This window comes from Aedes aegypti, chromosome 2 (genome assembly GCF_002204515.2).
Source record: "Aedes aegypti strain LVP_AGWG chromosome 2, AaegL5.0 Primary Assembly, whole genome shotgun sequence".
NCBI classification, from domain to species: domain Eukaryota; kingdom Metazoa; phylum Arthropoda; class Insecta; order Diptera; family Culicidae; genus Aedes; species Aedes aegypti.
This window is the reverse complement of record NC_035108.1, coordinates 107225808-107248569: the sequence shown is the minus strand read 5'-3', so window position 1 is coordinate 107248569 and position 22762 is coordinate 107225808. Positions and strand designations below refer to the sequence as shown.

Below are 22762 nucleotides of genomic sequence, written 5' to 3'. Positions count from 1 at the left end.
TTATACAAGATTTTATCAAAATTTATCAATTTTTATCAGAGCCAAAAGCTAAAGGAATTCATGTGTAAACACTACTATAATCAACTCCTATCTCCATCGAGATAGGTAGATATCGAGTCATAAAAACAAAATCAGTTCAATTGCGGTTTAAAGGATCATTGCTGTAACTCAATATCAAGATTTGTAATATTGTTTTATAGAGAGTTGAATGTAGTATGACATACCTCAACCCAACTATTTTCGTTTGAATAAATGATATTTGGAGCTTTTCATTCAATCCAATGAAAATGCTAATATTTCAACGCTTTAAAAACGCCTCCAAACAGCGAAAATGATATTTGCGTTTTCTGTCCAATTTAGTGTTTCAAATTAGATATTCATACATTCATACATCATCCTAACGCTTAAATGTATGCAATGTTCTCATTGTTTGTGTTATCCTAATGATATTGTTGAAATTACACATCCGAAAACGATTGAATGAACCAGAAATCAATGTCAACATGTAGAAATTAATTTACCTGGCTTCAAAACAAGATTGGTCAACGTTTGACTTCATTTTGTGCGAACTCTTTGCGGTTCGAAGACACGACCATTGAGAGTCCAAGCAAGCGGTTTGGATTTTCATATTAGGGCTTATTCATAAATTTCATTACGCTCTAGGAGGTAACGTTCTCATGATGTTACGGCTCATACAAAATTTGTAGAGCTTTCGTATAAAATGCATTACGAGGGGGTGAGTGGGTGTCAAAAATGTTCATTTTCAGCGTTATGAAATATGTGAATGAACCCTTACCGGATTAAATGTTTCGTTTCATTTTCGCGTTTGGTTTGGAGCTTCTTGTTGGACAGTCGAGGATGAAATATCAACTGGTGAGCTCGTTCCATGTTTTTGGTTCGAATGAGTCAAATATTCACATCGACACATATCGAGACAGCAAATAGGATACTACGCTCATGTATTTGTTCATAAAAAAGTGGATATAGATATAGTTTTGCATAGTATTGAATGTAACACGTAATATTTTTTATTTATTTTTCTCAAAATAATTCACGACGCTTGAATGGCCCGACAATACAAGTGCTGGCTCTTTTTCTTTAAATACTTATAGATGACATTTTGGATTGATATTGTATGATTAGCATAATGCAATATGTTTGAAAGATTCGGCATCAAAGGTGTCGATATATTGTACGATAGATTCATTACTTTGACAATTGAGGCATCGTCATTGACTTTATTATATTTGGGGTTTGTGTAACCCGTGAAAATTATGCATTATTACTGGATGATCTATAGAGCCCTTATAAACAAGCCTGTCGCTTACCAACACGAATCCTATAATTCTACCCTTTCCCATTTTCCAAACTCCCAGTGCTTTCTCGTGGAAGTACAGAGGACACAACGGCTTCCTTGAATATTTCCTCCCCATCACAAATTGACCTGCATTCGGACGCAGCCGGCGCCGGTATTGCTCAGTACAAAGAACGGGAACTTCAATACTTGCGACACTGAGGATGCAACTATGAACTGCGGGTGGTCAATCATGTCTTTGTTTATGCTTATACTTCTCATGTCTGGCTCGGTGAAGATTCTACTTCTAAATTGAAGTTTGAACACTTGATACTATAAATTATTCAACATCTGGACTCCTATTTTTTAATATATTGCAGCTATATTTCAAGCACTTTCCTTTAGAGTAAGAATAAGGGATTCAACATGAGATTTTTTTGAGGTTCAGGTTTTTAATTAATAAGATTTTTCTTATTAGTATTATAATAACAATTTCTCTCTTATGATTTTTTTTTTCCCTGGGCTTGGGATTATATTTTCCAGGGAGCGATGAATTTTGATAATTGATCGCTGTTGTTAGTAGTTTTGATTAGATGTTGGGTGAATTTCAAAGCAATGGCAACCTTTTTATTACAAAATTTAGATTTTATCTTCTGACCTAAAATTCTGGTTAAACTACTGTACTATGCAGTTGGGCTGCACTAGGCTATCACTCATCAAAATTACTTTCACTTCGGGAAAATATAATTTCAAACTGGCGAGAAGATTACGAACTGAGGGTGGGTTAGGAGCACAATTAGACCCTTGAATGTGCAATGTGGGGTAGTAATTGGGAATGCCATTGACGGTTTGTAATCTTCTACGAGGTTTTCGAAAACCAACAGGGCGCGTGCACCGGGTTGCGGATAGGAGCAAAGGGAGATCAATAGCATCTACCTAAAATAATAGAACAAAAAGCCGTTCGATGATTAGGTAATGTTTAGCGATCTTCTATGGTGTTCTAGTACTATAAAATTCTTCACTCACTGGGAATTTTGGCCTTGATAATAACAATAGTGATAAAAACATAAAATAATACCTAATACTTGATAAGTACAATGTAGCTTCAATATAGTAATAAATGAAATAAAATCAATTTTCTATACTTGACAAGGTTTTGAAGACAATCAATGAGTGAAAGAACTACCTATTAGAAAAGCCACATCAGCTAAGGCTATACATATACAAATGTTGGTCATAGGGTCATGGCGAGCATTCGGTATGTACGTCTATGATTGATTCTTATCTAATAGGGGCACTAGAAGACCACGCGGACAATTTCGAAACAAATTATTTTTATACATCGGTCTTACGATCCGAAAGGCTCAGCTATGCTGCAAAGTCATTTTAAAAGCTATTCATTACTACTGTTTAATTGTTTATAATTCTAACAAAACTACATAATTAACTCATTACTAATCACTGTTTCTATATTCTCTTTTTCTCTCCTTCTTATCTGTTGCATGATTATGAGCATCACTAATATAACGCATGAGCATGCACAATAAGAATAATTTCAGGATTGAAAGCAGTACATGGATACCTGGATAGAATAGCTTCGAAAAGGGCGCTCAAAATATAATATTTCTGATCAGGGAAGTATTATTATTAAGGGTATGTATGTTTTTCCATTATTAACACTTAGATCACACAAACAAATGAACTAATAATATCAAATATTTTTAAAATATTTTTATTTGAATCAGTATCGTCAATCAGTGCAAAAACAGATAAAGTTTGTAAAGTTATCACCATCGATTGAATTGCGCTCTGTATAGTAATGTTCAATCAGTATCAAAATCTCCTAAAGCGTCGCATTGTGCCATCAGCAGCCCTCATATTGTTATTATTTTGTTGTTTATACAATTTCTGGAAAGCGATCAGCATATTCTTTCTTACTTGTACAATGGCCGATCTATTTGGAATTTTAATAAGTCAAATCTAACTTCAAAACTCAAATTTAATTGCTCTCAGCACATTTACATTTTGCAGCATTAATCGCATTACTGTGTCAAGTCTTCTCCATTCCCTATACCCTACCCCAACCCTTCTTATCCTTTCCGATGGTGTTCAAGTGGTCCGCATAGACTATTACGGCCATTACCTATCCCTTCCCCCGGCTTTGGACTGACTTGCGCTCTCATTGCCCCACCAAACGCTGCAAAATGAAAATGAAATTTCTCTCTTATGATTTTTTCCAACATTTGCTATACGAACTGACATACAAACTGAAAAGGCTAAATTTTCCAACACATTCTTGCAGAATTTTAGCCATAAATATTACACAGTTCTGGAAGTGATTTTTGAAGAAATCTTGGTAGAATTAACGTTAAAAATTGACAGACTTCTCACAAAATCTTGGGCAGGATTGTCGAGGAAGTCCAGACATGATTATCATGGAATATGATTCTTAGAGATTCTACAGCATGATCCCACTAACGCCTTCCCACGTTTAATTCGGGACGTAATTTACCTAAATCCTTCACATGATTCGAATTTAATTCTAGGTAGGATTCTGACCGAAATTTATACGCATTTCTGTTAAATTTTAAAACAGGACTCTTAATGTTCTAGTTAGCATTTGTCAAACAATACATGATTTCGTAATTATTGTTAGGGGAGATTTTATTAAAGTTTATCAAATTTTATCAAAGTTGTGATCAATGAGAATTACATCGAGATTTGTATGTTCCTTATCAAAGCTACTCAGGTTCACGGTAATTGGAGAATATTGTCACTAAGATGCAGAATTATTTAATATGTTTACTCACCAATGCTACCAATTTTAAGCAATCTGAGTTTATTGGTTATTCGTGTAATGCTTCCTTTTTTCGTGAATAGGTATGCAATACTAACTGAGCTATGATTCCATACTCATCAGTCAAGTAACTGTTTCAAAAGTAAAACTATTGATAAACAATAAAATCACTATTGAAAAGAAAGAAAACTGATTTCAAAAAAAAATAGAGCATTAACAAAATTGTTTGTGCAAGCACTTTTTATAAGAACCCTTTTTTCGTATAGAAATAGTAGATCAAAGTCGTGGGTAAGAAAGGGTTAAGCCAGGCCTGCCCGACCTTTTTGAACCGCGTACCAAATCGCAGAAACAATTTTGTGTCGCGGGCCACATTTTTAAACGCACAAATATTCGCATGAAATTTGACAAAAGTCAGTAAACAAAGTTCATATATTATGACAAAAATCAATGAAAGTGAAGTAAATTTCATTTGAAGAATCAAAAAAAAACAGATAATTGCTAAGTAACCTATTGGATATTGTGAGAATCCCTTTCAAAAATATATAATAATCTTGTCCATAATATTTTGAAGAATCTAAAATTTTGCAAGAATCGTGCCAAGGAGTCCTAGGCACGATTCTTCCAAATCTCACTCAATAATCATCTCGAAATATAAACTTAAAATCTTTGAGAATGCTAAATTTTTTTTCAAAAGAAACCTGCTCTAATTTTTTTATAAATTCGCTTAAGGTTCTGCCAAATCTTACATGAGTAATTCTGTTAGAATCTTGCCATTGTTATCCATGAAAGTCGTGTCCAGAATTCTTAAAAAGTCTTATTCAAGATTTTGTGAAAACTTTGTTTTATAATCCTGCCAAGGATTCAGCGTGCGAGTTGCTGGGATTTTTTTACAGGATTCTGAGAGATTCAGAGAAATTTCAGTCTATAATTCAGTGAAACTGTGTTTTTTTTAAACGGCAATGAATCTAGCATTCCTAGATTACATAAATAGCAGTATTTTAGTGCTTAAGATAAAAAAAATGATTCGCACTATAGTTTACAGTTTTTTAATGTGTTCAATTTGCAAGTTGACATAATGTTGGTATAATATTTACAAAACTTGCATGATTTAGGTTTTAAATTCATTAAATTTAAGCCAGATGTTGCCACAAGTAAATATACTGCAATTCTATAATAAATTTTGTAATTATAATGCAGTTTGACATTAGATTCATGCAATTTGAAAATAAATTTAAGGCGCTGAATAAGTTTTAGGAATTTGTAGATTATTTCGATAAAATATTAACAGGTATTCTTAGAAGCAATATTGGAATTTAGTCCGAGCTATATTTTATTCCTGTTATGTATTTTTAATAAAAAAAAAAATTAAACCTATTTCGTATTGAAACTCAATTAAACTTTAACCTTCCAGTCGTCGCGCGGTTTGCCACCGTCAAAACCACCACGCTGCTGTTGTGAACGAAAAGCGAGGTTTTTCATCAGTGTTGTACAAAATACAACAGCGCGACGACTGAAGTGTAAATCAGTATCTTAGGGGGCCTTCCTTAGTCGAGTGGTTAGAGTCCGCAGCTACAAAGCAAAACCATGCTGAAGGTGTCTGGGTTCGATTCCCGGTCGCATAGAGTATCATCGTTGACCAGGTTGACTTCCCTGGGCATAGAGTATCATCGTACCTACCACACGATATACGTATGCGAAAATGGCAACGTTGGCAAAGAAAGCTCTCAGTTAATAACTGTGATAGTGCTCTTAGAACACTACGCTGAGTAGCCGGCTCTCTTCCAGTGGGGACGTTAATGCCAAGAAGAAGAAGAAGAAGAAGTATCTTAAAAATGAGGAGACAATAAATTTCAACAATTAAAACAAGATTTAAAAAAATGGGGGCAAATTTGAAGCTAAATTTCAATAAATTAGACATATTTTAAGCAATATTTGAGTGCATCCAAGCAAATGCTTATTTTTAAGATAGCTTATGGCTTTGCTCGTCAAATCATTTTCCAGTTTTGGGAAGACTTTGATAATACCCTAGGTAACCAGTAAAAACTTAAACAAAACAACATCTAACAGCATCTAAATTTTGAAAATAATTACAGTGATTAAACAATCGAATTTCTTGAGAATGCAAAATCAATCAGAAAAACTATTTGTAGTATCTTATCATAATCCGGGTGCAGATTGAACACTGTGTTTTTCGATAATTGAGCAATTTATTAACGAAGATTGAATTTCATCAATAGTTCAAAATCATTGAATTTCAAAGTACAAAAATACTTGATTCCCTGGTATTTTGAGAATCCTATTTGAATTTGAATAATTGTTGAAATTGCTCTACGCTTGACATGGTTCTCACAGTTCTCACAGAATTCTGAGAATAATCACAATCCTGGCAAAAGTTAACGCAGAATCCTGGACAGTGTTCTTACGAAAAATGAACGAATTTTTTACAAAATTTTGGGTCAACATTTAGGCCAGATTTAAACAGAAAACTTTCAAGATTAGCACATCATTTTCAGCAGGATTAAAATCTAGGCCGTCATTAGTCATTAGGTCGAAGTACATTGGACCGAATTACGTTAATCCGAAGTTTTTTTGGACGAATTGGCTATCAGGCCGAACTACGTTAGGCCGAATGGGTCATTAGTACAACTTTTAGATTATAAGTGACTGTCTCGGGGATGAGATTCAATCCAAAGTTTTCGACGTGAGTGGCGTGAGTTCTAACTACTCCATAAGGCCCGTCCCCAGACTGAAATTATCTCCAGACCTTGTTTTAAGACTTTTCTTTCAGGAGTTGCTGCAATAGCGGTTTTGAAATAATACCTAAAATCACAGTAAAAGAAGATGGCTATTCGTTAGAGCTATGCCACAGATAATATCTGTGGCTATACGTTTATAGTCAAAGGTGTAGCATTTACTTACATTCCAATTGATGATTATTATATAAATATGGCTGTTCTTTCTAGTACTGTTGTTTTCAAAAATAATGTTTCGCATCAAAATTGCTCATATTGATTAAAAATCTATCTTTTTTTTTCAAACATATACTATTTTTTTTTCAATTTTTATTGTTACGGTGACTTTTGGCAGATATATTTTTTTCTCGTATCCAAACACTGACATCAGATTCTTATTTTAACAAGTCTTAAACTAGAACCCTCCCTGCAATTTTGATCTAACGGACAATTCAAAAAACGTCTCAAATCGATCCACATCACATTATTGAAGGAAGAAGGCAGAAGCCTTAGTTTTCAACTCATTCGGCCTTTCGGTCAGTACCTTTTCTGACAAGACGGTCACGTAATCCTGAGAACGACTCTAAACAAAATCCAGGACAGGGAAAGGATGTTTTTCAAATCAAGCATTTCCTGCAGTTATCATCAGAAGAAACTTTTGTCGCTGACTGACTTTCATCAGATTTAGCAAATATTTAAATTGCACAGTTAACTAATGGTCAAGTTATAGGCAATTCCCGCCTAAGAATCGAACCCACAACTCTCACGTGGTTTCTTTTCGCAGTTTCAATTTCAATTTGTAGATTTGACACGTGTTTCGTCGTGTATATGTAAACATCAAAACGTCAAAAACCTTATAACAGCAACATTTTAAAAATTCAATTTTCGCATAAAAAATTGGCCCGTCGGCTCAATGTTATTTCTGAAACTTGGCCTGCGTTGGCATGCGGAGGGGCAATGTTATTAAATGAATTTTCATGACATCTGATAAAAGTTAGTAAATGATGCAAACTTCTTTTGGAGAAATCGAAAAACATAGAATGCCAAAGATATTTCGAACAATCTACCCTTTTCTTAGATCTAGTTAGAATAATGTCCAGGATTCTATAACAATTATACTCCACCTAGTATTATTTGAAATCCTATCAATGTGTGAAAATCCTGATCAAGCATATGCAAAAAAAAAAATGATCAGAATTGAGTGAGAATCATGTCCACGATTTTACAAGAATTGTGCCTAGAATTCCTTCAAAATCTCACCCAATATTCTATAGAAAACTTACCTAAGATTATATTGTAACCTTGTGCAGAGTGTTTGAGATGTTCTCATTGAATTCGATGAAAATCCTGGCTATAAGTCTATGGAATCCTTTTGAAGATTCTGTAAGAATCCTGACCATGTTATTCGTGAAAGTCGTGCAAACAATTCTTTGAGAACCCCTTTCCAAGATTTTGTGATAAGTAGTCTATTTTTTGGAAACCTGCCAAAAAATCTGCATTAATCACTGCCAGAAATTGGTAAACTTCATTTCTAGGAATTTGTGAGAAGATTAGATTCAGTGAAATAATGTTACACACTTAATTTAGAATGCCGAATCTCAGCTAATTTTAACCGAGATCCGCACAGCCGAGTAGTCGGCAAACAAATTTTCTGGGATCTCAGGAAATAAAAGCCGAGTATCAGTAAACCGTGTTTCATTGCTAAGCAACCGGACAATTTGTTAGCTGAGTCTCAGTTAAATTTGCAAAACCGAGATTCGCACAGCCGAGCTCGTGAAAAAAATCTAAGTGTGTATCAAATTTAGTCTTTTCATGAATTACTTTTCTTCAGGCATCATTGATCGAATATTGAAGGAAGTCAACCAAGCCATTTAGGAGTACTCAACTCAATTAAATCCCTATATTAGCACGCAAGGCGAACTAAAGTGCTATTCGGTTACTTGGACATGGTTAACATATTGTTTTTATCCTAACAAAGGTAATCTGATATTCTTTTTTTTTATAATGAACCACTAATTGATTTTCTCAAATTAGATTTATGTGTAGAATTATTTGACACTTTATTAACTCTCGAAATAATCTAAATTTTTATTGAATTTTTCAAATTTAAAATTTTGAATAATCAATAAACTAAGTTAAAATAAAAAATGTTAACCAATTATCGAGCTCAAATTTTTAATATAAGTTTTTGAAAATAAGGATGGATGGATGAGGTCTGGATGCGGTCCGTGTGCCGTATATTGGACAGCCCTGCCTTGGACGATGATAAAGTATATGGTAACATACTCTAATTGACCGAAAATCATACAATTACTTTCTGTTAGCATTATTTTTCAAGAATTTTATCATCATGAAACAGAAGAATGCATAAAGTTTGCTCCCTGGCGCCACCTAATTGCAAAATTCTTAATTTCTTTGTTTTTGACGCAATTCAATTTATTCATCGAGGGAAAATATTTGAAATTCTAGAGCTAAGTGATGTATACGGTTACGTAAGCTTTTCATTAATTCATAAGAAATTGTCGATTAGAGCTCCTAAAGAAACTCTCTGCAGAGCAGAGTTTGATCTCCGATCACTCCACACTCCACACCAAGATTGAGAACCACTGCTACTAGCTGTCACCGTCATTAAACGATACCGGGCTTCCTGAAGCCTCCGCGTTTGTTGCACAGCCTCGGCCTTGCGATGATGCGACGAAAGGCCGGCCGGCTGGCTTGTATGACGCGCGCACGGAGACGTATGATAATGATGAATGACATACGATCCACTGCAAGCAAACTCAACTGATGATGAAGAGAGGCCCACGGAAGTAAATGAAGAAAAGAGTGTTGAAGGGCTGCTGGCTGGATTTCAAAATTTGTGACAAGACACGGGATGATATGATGACCGACTGACGACCACCCAGGCTGTTGGTGGTATTGTAGGTGTAGTTCAAGGTAGACAGTGTGCCGTACCGCACTATGGGGCAGATATCTTCTTTGTTTGGCCAAAAACTCTAGCGCTTTGGGAATGCTAGAGCTTTGATGTCTTTGGCAAATTATTTTAGGTGAATCGAGCTTTATTTTGACGGTTTTGGTGTTCTAAAACTCGATACCTCCCTAATTCGATGGTCCCTTCAATATCGAGTTATGTACAGCTGACTGTATTTTTTTATGGATCTAGATCAAATTCAACCAAAGTAAATTTTTGCCTCATAGTGTACCTTAGATGAGTGAAACGCCTCCCCATCCTTCCAATAGTGTAACAGATAGAGAGAGACAGTGTGTGTATGTGTGTTCCCGTTGCAGTTTTAGCACTTTGGTGTGATGTTGGATAGTTTTGTGATGGGTAGCTTTCTCCCGCCGATGTTCCGCTCCTACCCACCCCACCCACGGCTCGGTATTTGGCGGCAAGAAAGACATGGGTAGTGAGATAGTTTCACCCTATTGCACTGGGATCTCACTACCTTGTCTTTCATGCTGATGAATACACAATTTTGCGCGAAAGCGGAGCGGACACGAGAGAGGCTGCCACTTAGTAGTGACACACGTACCGGAAGTAGAAACGACAGCATCCGGTTTTGGCTTTGGTCCTTTGGTTGTTGGTTGCAGTGTGCAGTGAAGTAGTGTAGAACACGCGAAGTAGTAGGCGTCGACATCGCCCGGTTCCCATCCGGGAACTCACGCTGCTGAGTGGCATGCGTTGGCATCAAATTTGGTTGTTTTAGTACGACCTCTTTGAAACCCCTATCACAGCCAGCTTTGATGAGCAACGCACCACTCATACTCACGAATGCTTCGAAATGAGTGTTACCCACCCCCGGAAATCGGAAATCGAAAGCCACTCCGCATCGAAATTCGGTGCTTGACTGAGCTCATCAATTGGTTGTGGCTATGTGTCTTGCGTAGCGTTTCGCACCGTTTCGAAGCGTGTCCCCCATCATATCACAGCCATTTTAATGAGCTCAGTCGGGTGGTCAATACCAGCAGGAATTCCCATCAGTGTTCGAGAACCGCCATCGTAAAGCAGAACCTGTGTCCAGTCGTGATCGGATCGTAAAAATGGTTGTGCTGTGTTGTTACGCTCGAAATTCATATCACAGCCATTTTGACGAGTTCGATCCTGGATCGTTATAGTCGCCTTCGTCGTCCAGCTACTTCACCAATCAACACCCGATGAAATATGGGAACTGTTTCCACTCTCAAAGTGGTTGTGAAATGAGTTACTCTTGAACGATCTCATATCACAGCCAGCTTTGAAGAGCGAAACGGTTTCTCGCAGCTACGAGTAGGGAGTTGAACAGTGATTCATAGGACGCCGTATTTAGTATATCCTTAAAAATCGCTCTTCATGATAATTAGAATATCCGTAACTCATTGGTATGGATCACTCATTAGAGTGCTGGGGAAATGCGTCGGTTTCAAGTTTTACCGCTTCCAACACTGTAATCGATCAATTTTTCTTGTTCGTAAAATGAAGAATCTATGAGTGGTTCAGAAGCAAATCGAATCGAAATCGAATCGAAATCGAATCGAAATCGAATCGAAATCGAATCGAAATCGAATCGAAATCGAATCGAAATCGAATCGAAATCGAATCGAATCGAAATCGAATCGAAATCGAATCGAAATCGAATCGAAATCGAATCGAAATCGAATCGAAATCGAATCGAAATCGAATCGAAATCGAATCGAAATCGAATCGAAATCGAATCGAAATCGAATCGAAATCGAATCGAAATCGAATCGAAATCGAATCGAAATCGAATCGAAATCGAATCGAAATCGAATCGAAATCGAATCGAAATCGAATCGAAATCGAATCGAAATCGAATCGAAATCGAATCGAAATCGAATCGAAATCGAATCGAAATCGAATCGAAATCGAATCGAAATCGAATCGAAATCGAATCGAAATCGAATCGAAATCGAATCGAAATCGAATCGAAATCGAATCGAAATCGAATCGAAATCGAATCGAAATCGAATCGAAATCGAATCGAAATCGAATCGAAATCGAATCGAAATCGAATCGAAATCGAATCGAAATCGAATCGAAATCGAATCGAATCGAATCGAATCGAAATCGAATCGAAATCGAATCGAAATCGAATCGAAATCGAATCGAAATCGAATCGAAATCGAATCGAAATCGAATCGAAATCGAATCGAAATCGAATCGAAATCGAATCGAAATCGAATCGAAATCGAATCGAAATCGAATCGAAATCGAATCGAAATCGAATCGAAATCGAATCGAAATCGAATCGAAATCGAATCGAAATCGAATCGAAATCGAATCGAAATCGAATCGAAATCGAATCGAAATCGAATCGAAATCGAATCGAAATCGAATCGAAATCGAATCGAAATCGAATCGAAATCGAATCGAAATCGAATCGAAATCGAATCGAAATCGAATCGAAATCGAATCGAAATCGAATCGAAATCGAATCGAAATCGAATCGAAATCGAATCGAATCGAAATCGAATCGAAATCGAATTGAAATCAAATCGGAATCGAATTGAAATCGGTTCAGGTTTGGGAAGCTCATATATTTCAGTCAGAATTCTAAAGGCTGTTTCGCAAAGGCCTGTTTAATTGGAAGCCCTTTTTGTTATTTTTCCGACCCAAAAATTTGACACAATTTGGCTTTCAAATAATTATTAAGAGTTTGTTTTTATATTTAAGCTAAGAAGAGTTGAGTCAAACTTGGCAATAGAAATGGATACAACGTAGTATGAAAGTACGAAAAAACGTGAAGAATATGATAAAAAGAAGAAAAAACATCGATGCTCGCCATAAAAGGGCGTATTCTAGACTCTCAAAGTGGCTGTGAAATGGTTTGATTTTGCTCATATCACAGCCAGCTTTGATGAGCTGGACTGCGCACCACGTTCAACGAAGTGATCAACTCTGCACGTCGATGGAGGAGAACATATGATCGAGAATTGGCGTGATCCTGATACGGTAACCTTTCAACGATCAAAAATTTTGTTTAAATTTAAAACTTTTTTGTAACGCGTGATACAGATTTTTGCCTACATCTCACCAACCGATCCGTTTCCAATTTCCCCGCAGCTCATGGTCAAGATCGTGCCGATCGTTGGATATGCCAAAACCTACGAGCTGGTGTACGATCGCTTCCTGGAGATGTGCCGCTGTAAGGAGCACTTCGTTCGGCGGGAGTGTGCCTCCGCGTTTCCGGTTATGTGCGAGGTGCTCGGAAACGAACTGTTTGAGAAGACCATGGTAAGTAGATCGTGGTAGCTAGAAGATCAAGAGCGATCCGCTGATGTTACTCATTCACAATTCCAGCTGCCCGTGTTCATGAGACTGTGCGACGATGAGATCTGGACGGTGAGGAGAGCTTGTGCCGAAGTGATGCCCATCATGGCGCTGCTGTGCACCTTGGAAAAGCGTCGTAAGGTGTTGGTCCCGGCGATGAAGAAGTTCATGTTCGATCCCAGTCAGTGGGTGATCATAGCTGCGTTAAAGGTAAGTCCGTCACTGAGGTCGCCGTCTCTAGGAAAGTTCTTCAAGGTGATCTCTCTGTTTTCTAGAACCTCGGTCAGTTCCTGACCACCTTCACCCAGCTGCGCGTCCTCGGGCTCGCCTACAATAGTAACCTGGACCTCACGCTAACCAATGCAGCCGATTGTATGTCGCTCCAAATGCTGGACACTCGGCGGGTGACGTACGGGAATCAACCGTCGGCCGATGTGCTGCGGAAAAACTTCGAGTGCTACGAGAAACGCTTCAAGGACTCGATCCAACGGTACGCTCTGCTGTCGCTGGTCAAATCCAACGAGGAACCGTGGAAGGCCCGAGGTGACGACATGATCAACGTCGAGGTGTACCTGTACTCGATCGTCTACACCGATCGTCGTTCGCAGCGGCTGTCGACGGGTTCAAACTCGGACGATGGTGGTATTTCTAAAATTGCGGACTTTTCCTACAAATACTACATGCGGAAGTCGCTTTCTTCGACTACGCTGTGTTCACCGCCGCCAGTGCCCTTGCACCGAGGAACGCGAAACTACGACGAGAAGAATCCGCTGAACCGCTTTTTGCGATACTGTTCGCCCATGAAGAACAACTTTGCGGATGCGTTCGCCAAGCAGGGAAGTGGTGGAGCCGGAAGAGGAAGCGATTCCGACGACTACCACGGAGGCTGGGGTCCGGATGATGACGACTATTCTTCGCTGACCTTGAAGATGAAGGTCTTCAATAATGATCTCGAGGGATTAGATGCCGGTGGTGATGGAGGGGGAGGGAGTGGTATCGCCACTGGCGAGAATGCCGAGGACATCAGTAACCTTCCAGCACCGGAAAATGATGATATGAAAAAGTCTTCCTCTGAGCAGGGTCACTTCGAAGAGACCACTTCCGATGACGAGTCCGTAGATCAGAGCTTCAACTCACACCAATTCTGGTACATTAGCCCAGAGCTTCCACTGGAGCTGGACTTCATCGACGAGGACACCGCCAGCACCACCCCCCAGGGCACCGATAGCAGTGCCAAACGTTCGGACATAAGCAATAATAACTCCGCTGCGACCACTGCCGCTCCTATCGCCACGACCGAACTGGAAGACAACAAAAACAACAATTCCAAGCTCAGTCTTTCGGTGACGCAGAAAACCTCGACTACCGCCGTTGTCGCCCAGGAGAACGACAGCGATTCATCCTACGGAAGCATCAACAACAACTCGGAACCGGAACGGGAACGTCTCGACACGGACATTGATCGGTACTGTCCGGAGCTGAATCGATCCAAGCAGCAGCCCAAGTTGGACAATGTACCGTCCGGGGTGGCTGCTCACGCCATTGGCAAGGAGGGCGAACGGCTAAAGGACATCATCAAGTGGCAAAACGAGGAAGTGGAATGGAACCTGCTGGAGGACTTCGTGCACATGAAGAACATCAACAAGGAGCTGTGCTTCGAGTGTGCGTACAGTTTTCCGGCGATCGTTTTAACATTTGGGGAAAAGTAAGTAAGGCGTGAAATGCGCACCATTTGCAATCACGGTGTGTCTGGGACCGTTATTGACTAAAAATTATTTTTCAATTCTGTACCCACCACTCGAAAGAATACCTTATCATACCTAGGATCCTTTTCGTAAATTTGTAAATGTTTCATCGAGGGAAATGAAAGTTATATTAACATTAAGATTTTGAGCTATTTCAAGGGATATTCCAATGCTTGAATATCCAATCCAATGAATCAAATATCTATCAATTTCACTTTCAACATACAAAAGATGTGATATCTAAAGCATCTTCCATGAGAAATTGCAGAAATTTCGTTGAGCTAATCACAAGATGAGCGTATTTAACATTATTTCAGGGAAGATAGCAGGTCTCTAGTTTATGCAAATTTCCAAAATGTGTCTATTTTCAACGGAAAGTAGTCTCTATTTGAACTAAAAGGGTCTCTAAAGTATTTTTCCTGATTCTGCTTGCAGTTCATACTGCTTCCAAATATTGTAGTTTCCAGAGAAACCTACGGGGGCTGCTGCTTCACTATTTCAGAGGTTATTCAGAAATTTTTACTCAGATTCTTCGAGGAAATGCTTCAAGAATTCTGCTAGTGATTTCTTTAGAGATTTCTGGCATACCTACTTTCAGGGGATCCTCCAGAGATCACTCCAGAAATTACTCTAATGGTTCCTCAAGTGATTCTCCCAGAAACTCTTCCAGTGGTGTTTTATAGGATGCTTAGAGGAATTTCTTCAGAATTTGATTCAAGGTACTAAAAAAATCTACCCACAGTAATTTTCCAGAGACTATCAATGGATTACCTCCAGATGTTTTTTTTTAATAGTTTTCTCATCCATTCTTACAGTATATTCATTAAAGAATTTCTTTCAAAGATTCATGCAGGAGTTCTTTCTAGAATTCCTACGCCAATTTTTCCATTGATCCTTCCAGGCATTTTCATATGAATTCTTACAAGAATTCATCTGCATCCCACTCTTCCAAGAATTTCTAAATATTTTTATTCAGGGATTCCTCTTAAAGTTCCTCAAAAAGTCTCCAGGAATTTCTCTAGTATTTCATTCAAGGATTACCCCTACAGTTCTTCATGAGTTTTTTCAAATATTTTGTGGAAAAAAATTTACCCTTTTTTATAATTTATGGAAGGTTTATTTGAGTACGTTTAAGAAAAAAGTACTACAGGTATGTTCCGTTTATATCAACACGATCGGCAATTTTCAGTTGACAAAAACGGAACCGTGATAAAAACGGAATAATTTTCGTAGACAAAACATTTTACAAATTTTAAAAGAAAATTGCTATTTTGTTAGTCTAAAACACATTTTCACCACATAAATGTACAGTATTGATGTTTAGGAGCTGTGAGGAGCATTTAGATTGTTCATTTCTATAAGTTCGTGAAAAAATATGATTGAAAACTCCAATCAATCAATATGATAACTGCGACAACTAATTAATAGTTTTGGTTTTCTTGATTAGAATTTCAATCGCCGACCCTCAGTAGAATCCGTCATCGTTGATTTCTTCTTTGTGTGAATGTTTTTTTTTTGCACGAATCTAGTAGAACGTGCATTCAGTTTTTCAATTACTTTTTCTAAACTGATTCTCATCCACCTACTGAAACTCGGTGGCAGCAAATTCAATTTCGCAAGTGAAGAAATTCATTTCCACCAGAATACCCACAAAAACATCCGCAAATTGCAAAAGTTGTATTTTTTATTAAAAGATAATCATGGTTTATCTACTGGAGGCATCACATTGCCATTTTCTTACACCAGTAATATAAAATTCATTTGTAATTTTTTATATTCAATTTTCAATTTCAGAGCCTCTTGGTGAAATTGAATACTGAAATGACACCAACAGTGGGTGAAACTGAATGTGTGCGTGTGTTGTACCCACTCTCTTTCTCGTCGCATTCGCTCTCGACGTCAGATTGGCTTCGCGCTAGTGGAGTTTGTTTTTGTTCGTTCTCGCATTGATCTCGGGTATCATTTGGCTGAATTTTTACGACACTGATTTCAATAAATATAATATGGAATATTAAAAAGATAATCACATAAATGTGCTTTGCCTCATGAGATGAGTCATATTTGTAACTATAACAACAAGGAATTGGGTCAAGCTGATCATTGTTTTTTCAAAGAAACATTCAACAAGCAACACATTCGTTTTCTTCTCTTTATCCTTATCCTTTTGCTCCTTTTTCTTTATGGCATTACATCCCAACTGAGAAAAAGCCTTCTTTTCAGCTTAGTGTATACATAAGAATAAACATTTCCGCAGATATCATCTGAGAACTTTTTTTTGCCAAAGTTTGAATTTTTGACGATTAAATGTGGAGTTATGTAAAGTTTTGCAAACCAACTTTGACTAGGGTGCATTAATCGCCATTCTGGAAAAGCGCCACCTTCACCTTTTAGCTTTGTGTTCTTGTTTTTTGTTTAGTAGAACAATATTTAATAAATTCATCAAAAATACAAAACTGTATAAACTCCAAAACAAGCATAAATAAATTAGAACTTTTTGGTTGAAAACTCTTTTGTTAAGTTTTATGAATAAGCTTAGGACAGTTGGTATAAGACTTTTAATTAAACTTTCCATCTGTGTGGAGAAGGAGCAAATTTAGGATGGGAACGTGCGTGACGTTCAGTATCAACAGTTTATCAAATTGTCAGTCATTTCAGCCCTTTTCTCTTTTCCTCGATGCAAACTTATTGTATAGAGATTTCAAAATTTTTAATGGATTATTAAGTTATACTGGATCACCTCCTCTATCCTTAGAACAGGACCTAACCAATGACTGATTGCTAGAATCTGTGCAATGCATTTGAGTTTAGTAGATAAAAGATGATGTACAAAATATGACGGGGTTAAAAATCTTATAAAAAATAAAATAAACTCGATCATGTCCTTTGCCGTTGCCCAAACATTTTTGAACTCATTCGCAGGTACATCCCTTGTAACAAAGAACTGAACATATATGTCTATCACTTTCACATCGAAAGTTCTATGGTGCCATTCACAACGATTCACATCGTATTCAGTGAAAGGCTTCACAGACTGAACGATCACTAACATTAGGGATGGTACACAAATTATGTCACGCTAAATTTCAACTTTTTCGACCCTCTCCCTCCCCCTTTGTCACACTTTTTGTATGAGTCCTGCGAAAATTTTGTAAGGCATGTCACGCTTGGCTCGACCCCCTCCCCCCTTGGAGCGTGACGTAATTTGTGCATGATCCCTTAGGCAACGGACAACACGGAACACCCAGTAGCCCAGTGAAGAATTGACGAAATTGACGTTTGATGAAAAGTTTCCTCCGACTGGAACGGGAATTGAACCCACGGTTCGTGATACAATACGACTAAACGACTAATGCTGCTAACCGCTCGGCCACGAAGCTCACAAAAGGAGAGATCTCTGAAATCCTCTCAAGTTCGTATCCGACTAATCAAAAATTCCAGTTGTTGCTAGGACGTGGCCAGAGCAACTCTCGACTGTTGAGAGATGCGTCAATCTTATCAGCCCATACTAGGTTTGAAAACTATATTGATTAGCGGACAGGATGAAGTCAAACTCAATTGAATCGTTTTTGACTTGCCTCCTACCACGTATTGTAGGTGCTTAACTTTATCCTAATGTTGAAAATTCAACCTTGAGACTATTGAAAAACATTTGAATTGCTTAAAAACAAGTTTTAAGTTTAATTTTTAGTATTAAAAAAAAATTGTTGTGTGTTGATAAAAACGGAATAATTTGTTGACGAAATCGGAACGTGACAAAATCGGAGCGTGACAAAAACGGAACGTGATTAAAACGGAACATACCTGTAATTGAACTTTAACACTTTACTTCACTTTTGCAAAAAGAAAAAAATAAAACACTAATAATTACTAGTAAGGCCGAGCAAATACCTTCAAACTCTAATATGTTGCTTATCTGGACAGATAGGCCTATTTCGTCTGCGACTTACAGACTTCTTCAGTGTTGAGCACTCGATAAGTAGGCTAAGTTCTTTTTGAATATACTAATAAAGCGCTTCCCCCTTCCCAGAAATTTTGCCAAACATGCCTCAACAGATTTCTATACCGGTATGCTTATTTCGGGAGCAAAAGCATTCCTCTGATTTTTGACCGAAATTCCACTGAAAATTCGAAGGAATATTTCCAGATTCTGTATGTACAATTCGAGAATTGGAAGCAGAATTTCCAGAAAAAAACTTAGAATAATTTCTGACGCAATTAATGATGTGTTTTGGAAATATTTCTATAGGACTTTTGATTAACTTGGCGAAAGAATTAGTAATATTTTTTTTGGGAACACTATTTGAAGGAATTCATAGAGAAATATCTCAGTATAAGATTTAACGGAATTGATGAGTTTTTATTGGAATTGCGTGGGAAAACTTTGAACTTTTCAAAGATTTTTTTTTTAGTCCAACCCGGAAACATATTCTGAAATCAATAAGTGGATAAAAAAGTAGACATTGAAGGACTAGCATCCCTTCCAGAAAGAATTCACGTTGACAGTATGGACAAATATTACAATATTTGCGTTGCGAGGTAACGGAGTATTTCGTAGATTGCACACTGAAAACTGTCATGTTAGAAACTTTACAACACTTATTCCAATTGCTCATGGAAAACTGTTTTGGATCAAATAGTTATCCAATCGGAAGTCAGAGATGCAAAGACATGATAATTTCCATTGCCGGCCACGCCCATCTTCTCCGTTACGAGGAAAGGAAAGGAAAATGATGTAGCCGTTCGAATCTTTCAATTTCGAATGTATCTACCCACGGTAAATCCTTTGCCGATATCGTAGCAGGAAGTTCGAAGTCGTCCCCTGTTCGATCCATGGGTACTAGGGTGCGGCTTATTTTTCAAAAGTTCTCAAAACCAAAAATTCGTGTGCTCTACTGAATTCAAATCACATTAAAAGAGAAACATCAAAATCTGAGCCAATAATATTAACATTTAGAGGTGGCGCAAGCGTGTTGAAGGTGAATTTTCAAGTTATTAAAAATGACCTGCAGTTAAGTAAACATAGCTTTGTTATTTTTCAACCGATTTCAAAACTTTTAGCACCATTTTCTTTCAAAATAAATTTATAAAAATTTTGTAGAACATCGAATTTGTCTAAAATCAAAACTTGTCTTAGTTAAAAATACTTTTATCCAAATTTTTCCTCATTTTGCTAAAAAAAATCATTTTTGTTCGACCATAACTTCATTAAAACTCAATCGATTCCAAATCTTTTCACATACAGTGAGAGGCAAAATAAAGTGCCCACCTTACCAGTTTTCGAATTTCTCTCATTGATTTGGTTCAAATTAAAGTTAACACACCTAAATCTTTTGTGATATTTTATTTTTGATGTTCTTTTAAAGTTGCACTTACGAAATTTTGATAAAAAAAAGAATTTTACTTAAAGAAAAAGAAAATCAATTTGTATTGAAAAAAAAGTAGTGACAAAAATAAGTGCCCACTTCCTTCTTGGCCCCAGAAAAGATGATTTAAGAAAAATAAAAAGCAATTTAATAGTTAATGTGTCCTCCTTTGGCCTTAAGGACTTGCTGGAGGCTCTTCGGCATGCTTTTCACCAGGTTTTGTAGGTGTTGTGGATCTAGTTCTTCCCAGGCGCGCTCCAAGGCTTCAAAATAATTATTTTTGTTGGTAACACCAGTTTTTTCAACCCTGGCATCGAGAATCGCCCACAAATTCTCGATGGGGTTGAGGTCTGGGCTTTGTGGAGGCCATTCCAGCGGTTTAATCCGACAAGACCGGAAAAAAGACTTGGTCTTCTTTCCAGTATGCTTCGGGTCGTTGTTCTAGAGAAATATGAATTTCTCTTCAAGGCCCGTCTGGATCAGCGAAACCTCCAGATTTTCCAGCAAGATGTTAATGTAGGAATCTGCCATCATTATTCCGTCGATTTTCACGAGGTTTTCTACTCCACTCCATGAAAAACACCCCCAGACCATCACATTTCCTCCTCCATGCTTCACCGTTCCTTGGATGTGGTGCTCTGCATCACACACGAGCCCGCCGCTCTCGGTTAGACAGCTCGAGCTTCAGGAGCGCCACATCCAAGGAACGGTGACGCATGGAAGTGTGATGTGATGAAATGTGATGGTCTGGGGGTGTTTTTCATGGAGTGGAGTAGGAAGCGTCGTGAAAATCGACGGAATAATGACGGCAGATTCCTACATTAACATCTTGCTGGAAAATCTGGAGGTTTCGCTGATCCAGACGGGCCTTGAAGAGAAATTCATATTTCTCTAGAACAACGACCCGAAGCATACTGGAAAGAAGACCAAGTCTTTCTTCCGGTCTTGTCGGATTAAACCGCTGGAATGGCCTCCACAAAGCCCAGACCTCAACCCCATCGAGAATTTGTGGGCGATTCTCGATGCTAGGGTTGAAAAAACTGGTGTTACCAACAAAAATAATTATTTTGAAGCCTTGGAGCGCGCCTGGGAAGAACTAGATCCACAACACCTACAAAACCTGGTGAAAAGCATGCCGAAGAGCCTCCAGCAAGTCCTTAAGGCCAAAGGAGGACACATTAACTATTAAATTGCTTTTTATTTTTCTTAAATCATCTTTTCTGGGGCCAAGAAGGAAGTGGGCACTTATTTTTGTCACTACTTTTTTTTCAATACAAATTGATTTTCTTTTTCTTTAAGTAAAATTCTTTTTTTAATCAAAATTTCGTAAGTGCAACTTTAAAAGAACATCAAAAATAAAATATCACAAAAGATTTAGGTGTGTTAACTTTAATTTGAACCAAATCAATGAGAGAAATTCGAAAACTGGTAAGGTGGGCACTTTATTTTGCCTCTCACTGTACTTTTGAAGCGAATTTATTTGTTTTCAGACTGTACATACAACATTTTTTTCTAAAAAATATTTTTGACTTAGGTATTTAACAAAAACTACCCAAAACATGATTTTTCAATGAAAAAATCATTTTTTTTCAGATTATTTAAGTTTTTTGCCGAAAATAGCATTTTTTCTATAAAACTTAAATATGTAAAGCATCTTGCCTTAATTACGAGTTGAATAGTGCCTATATTTTTTAACGTATGCAAACATAATTTTGTTTCAAAATTATTTAAAAATTGTTGCAAAGTCCTTCCCAAAGGTTTAACAAATTGGAAAAATCAGTTTCAGCTTAAGAGACAATATTTAACTGCCAAAGATTTGACAAAACTGGCATTCGTTTAAAAATAATGTTTTTGTGCAGTTTTTGTTGAATAACTTGGACAAGACATTCTTTTAGTGAAATGTGATATATGGAAGGTTTGAAAACAAATAAATTAGCTTCAAAAGCATGTAAAAAGATTTGGAATCGGTTGAGTAATCATGAAGTTATGGTCAAACAAAGTTGAAATTTTAAGTAAAATGAGGAAAAATTTGGAATAAATTACTTTTAACTAAAACTTGTTTTGATTTTAGACAAATTTGATGTTCAACAAAGTTTTTATAAATTTAATTTTGAAGGTATTGATGTGAAAAGTTTTAAAATCGGTTGAAAAATAACAAAGTTATGTGTAGGGTCAATGTTCCCTTAGTGGACAGTCCCCTATAGTTGCACTAGTGGCTTATTTCGGCCGTTTTGTTATGAATCTTTTCAAAATATTTTTTGAGGTGGGGATTGCTTATCAAACCTTCCGGTCCGCCTCATTCTTCTTCTTCTTTCTGGCGTTACGTCCCAACTGGGACAAAGCATGCTTCTCAGCTTAGTGTTCTTATAAGCACTTCCACAGTTATTAACTAAGAGCTTTCTATGCCAATTGACCATTTTTGCATGTGTATATCGTGTGGCAGGTACGAAGATACTCTATGCCCTGGGGAGTCGAGAAAATTTCCAACCCGAAAAGTTCCTCGACCGGTGGGATTCGAACCCACGACCCTCAGCTTGGTCTTGCTGAATAGCTGCGCGTTTAC

The 22762-nt window shown here is 37.4% G+C and overlaps 1 protein-coding gene across 3 annotated transcripts in view; it reads left to right on the top strand.

The window, feature by feature from the left end:
* LOC5569422 (serine/threonine-protein phosphatase 4 regulatory subunit 1) overlaps positions 1-22762 on the top strand; it is a 674626-nt gene that overhangs the window by 632830 nt on the left and 19034 nt on the right. For all 3 annotated transcript variants that reach the window (XM_021841889.1, XM_021841888.1, XM_021841887.1), the window contains 3 exons: positions 12885-13055; positions 13122-13301; positions 13367-14796. In XM_021841889.1, coding sequence (XP_021697581.1) covers positions 12885-13055; positions 13122-13301; positions 13367-14796 — 1781 coding nt within the window. The remainder of the gene's footprint in view (positions 1-12884; positions 13056-13121; positions 13302-13366; positions 14797-22762) is intronic.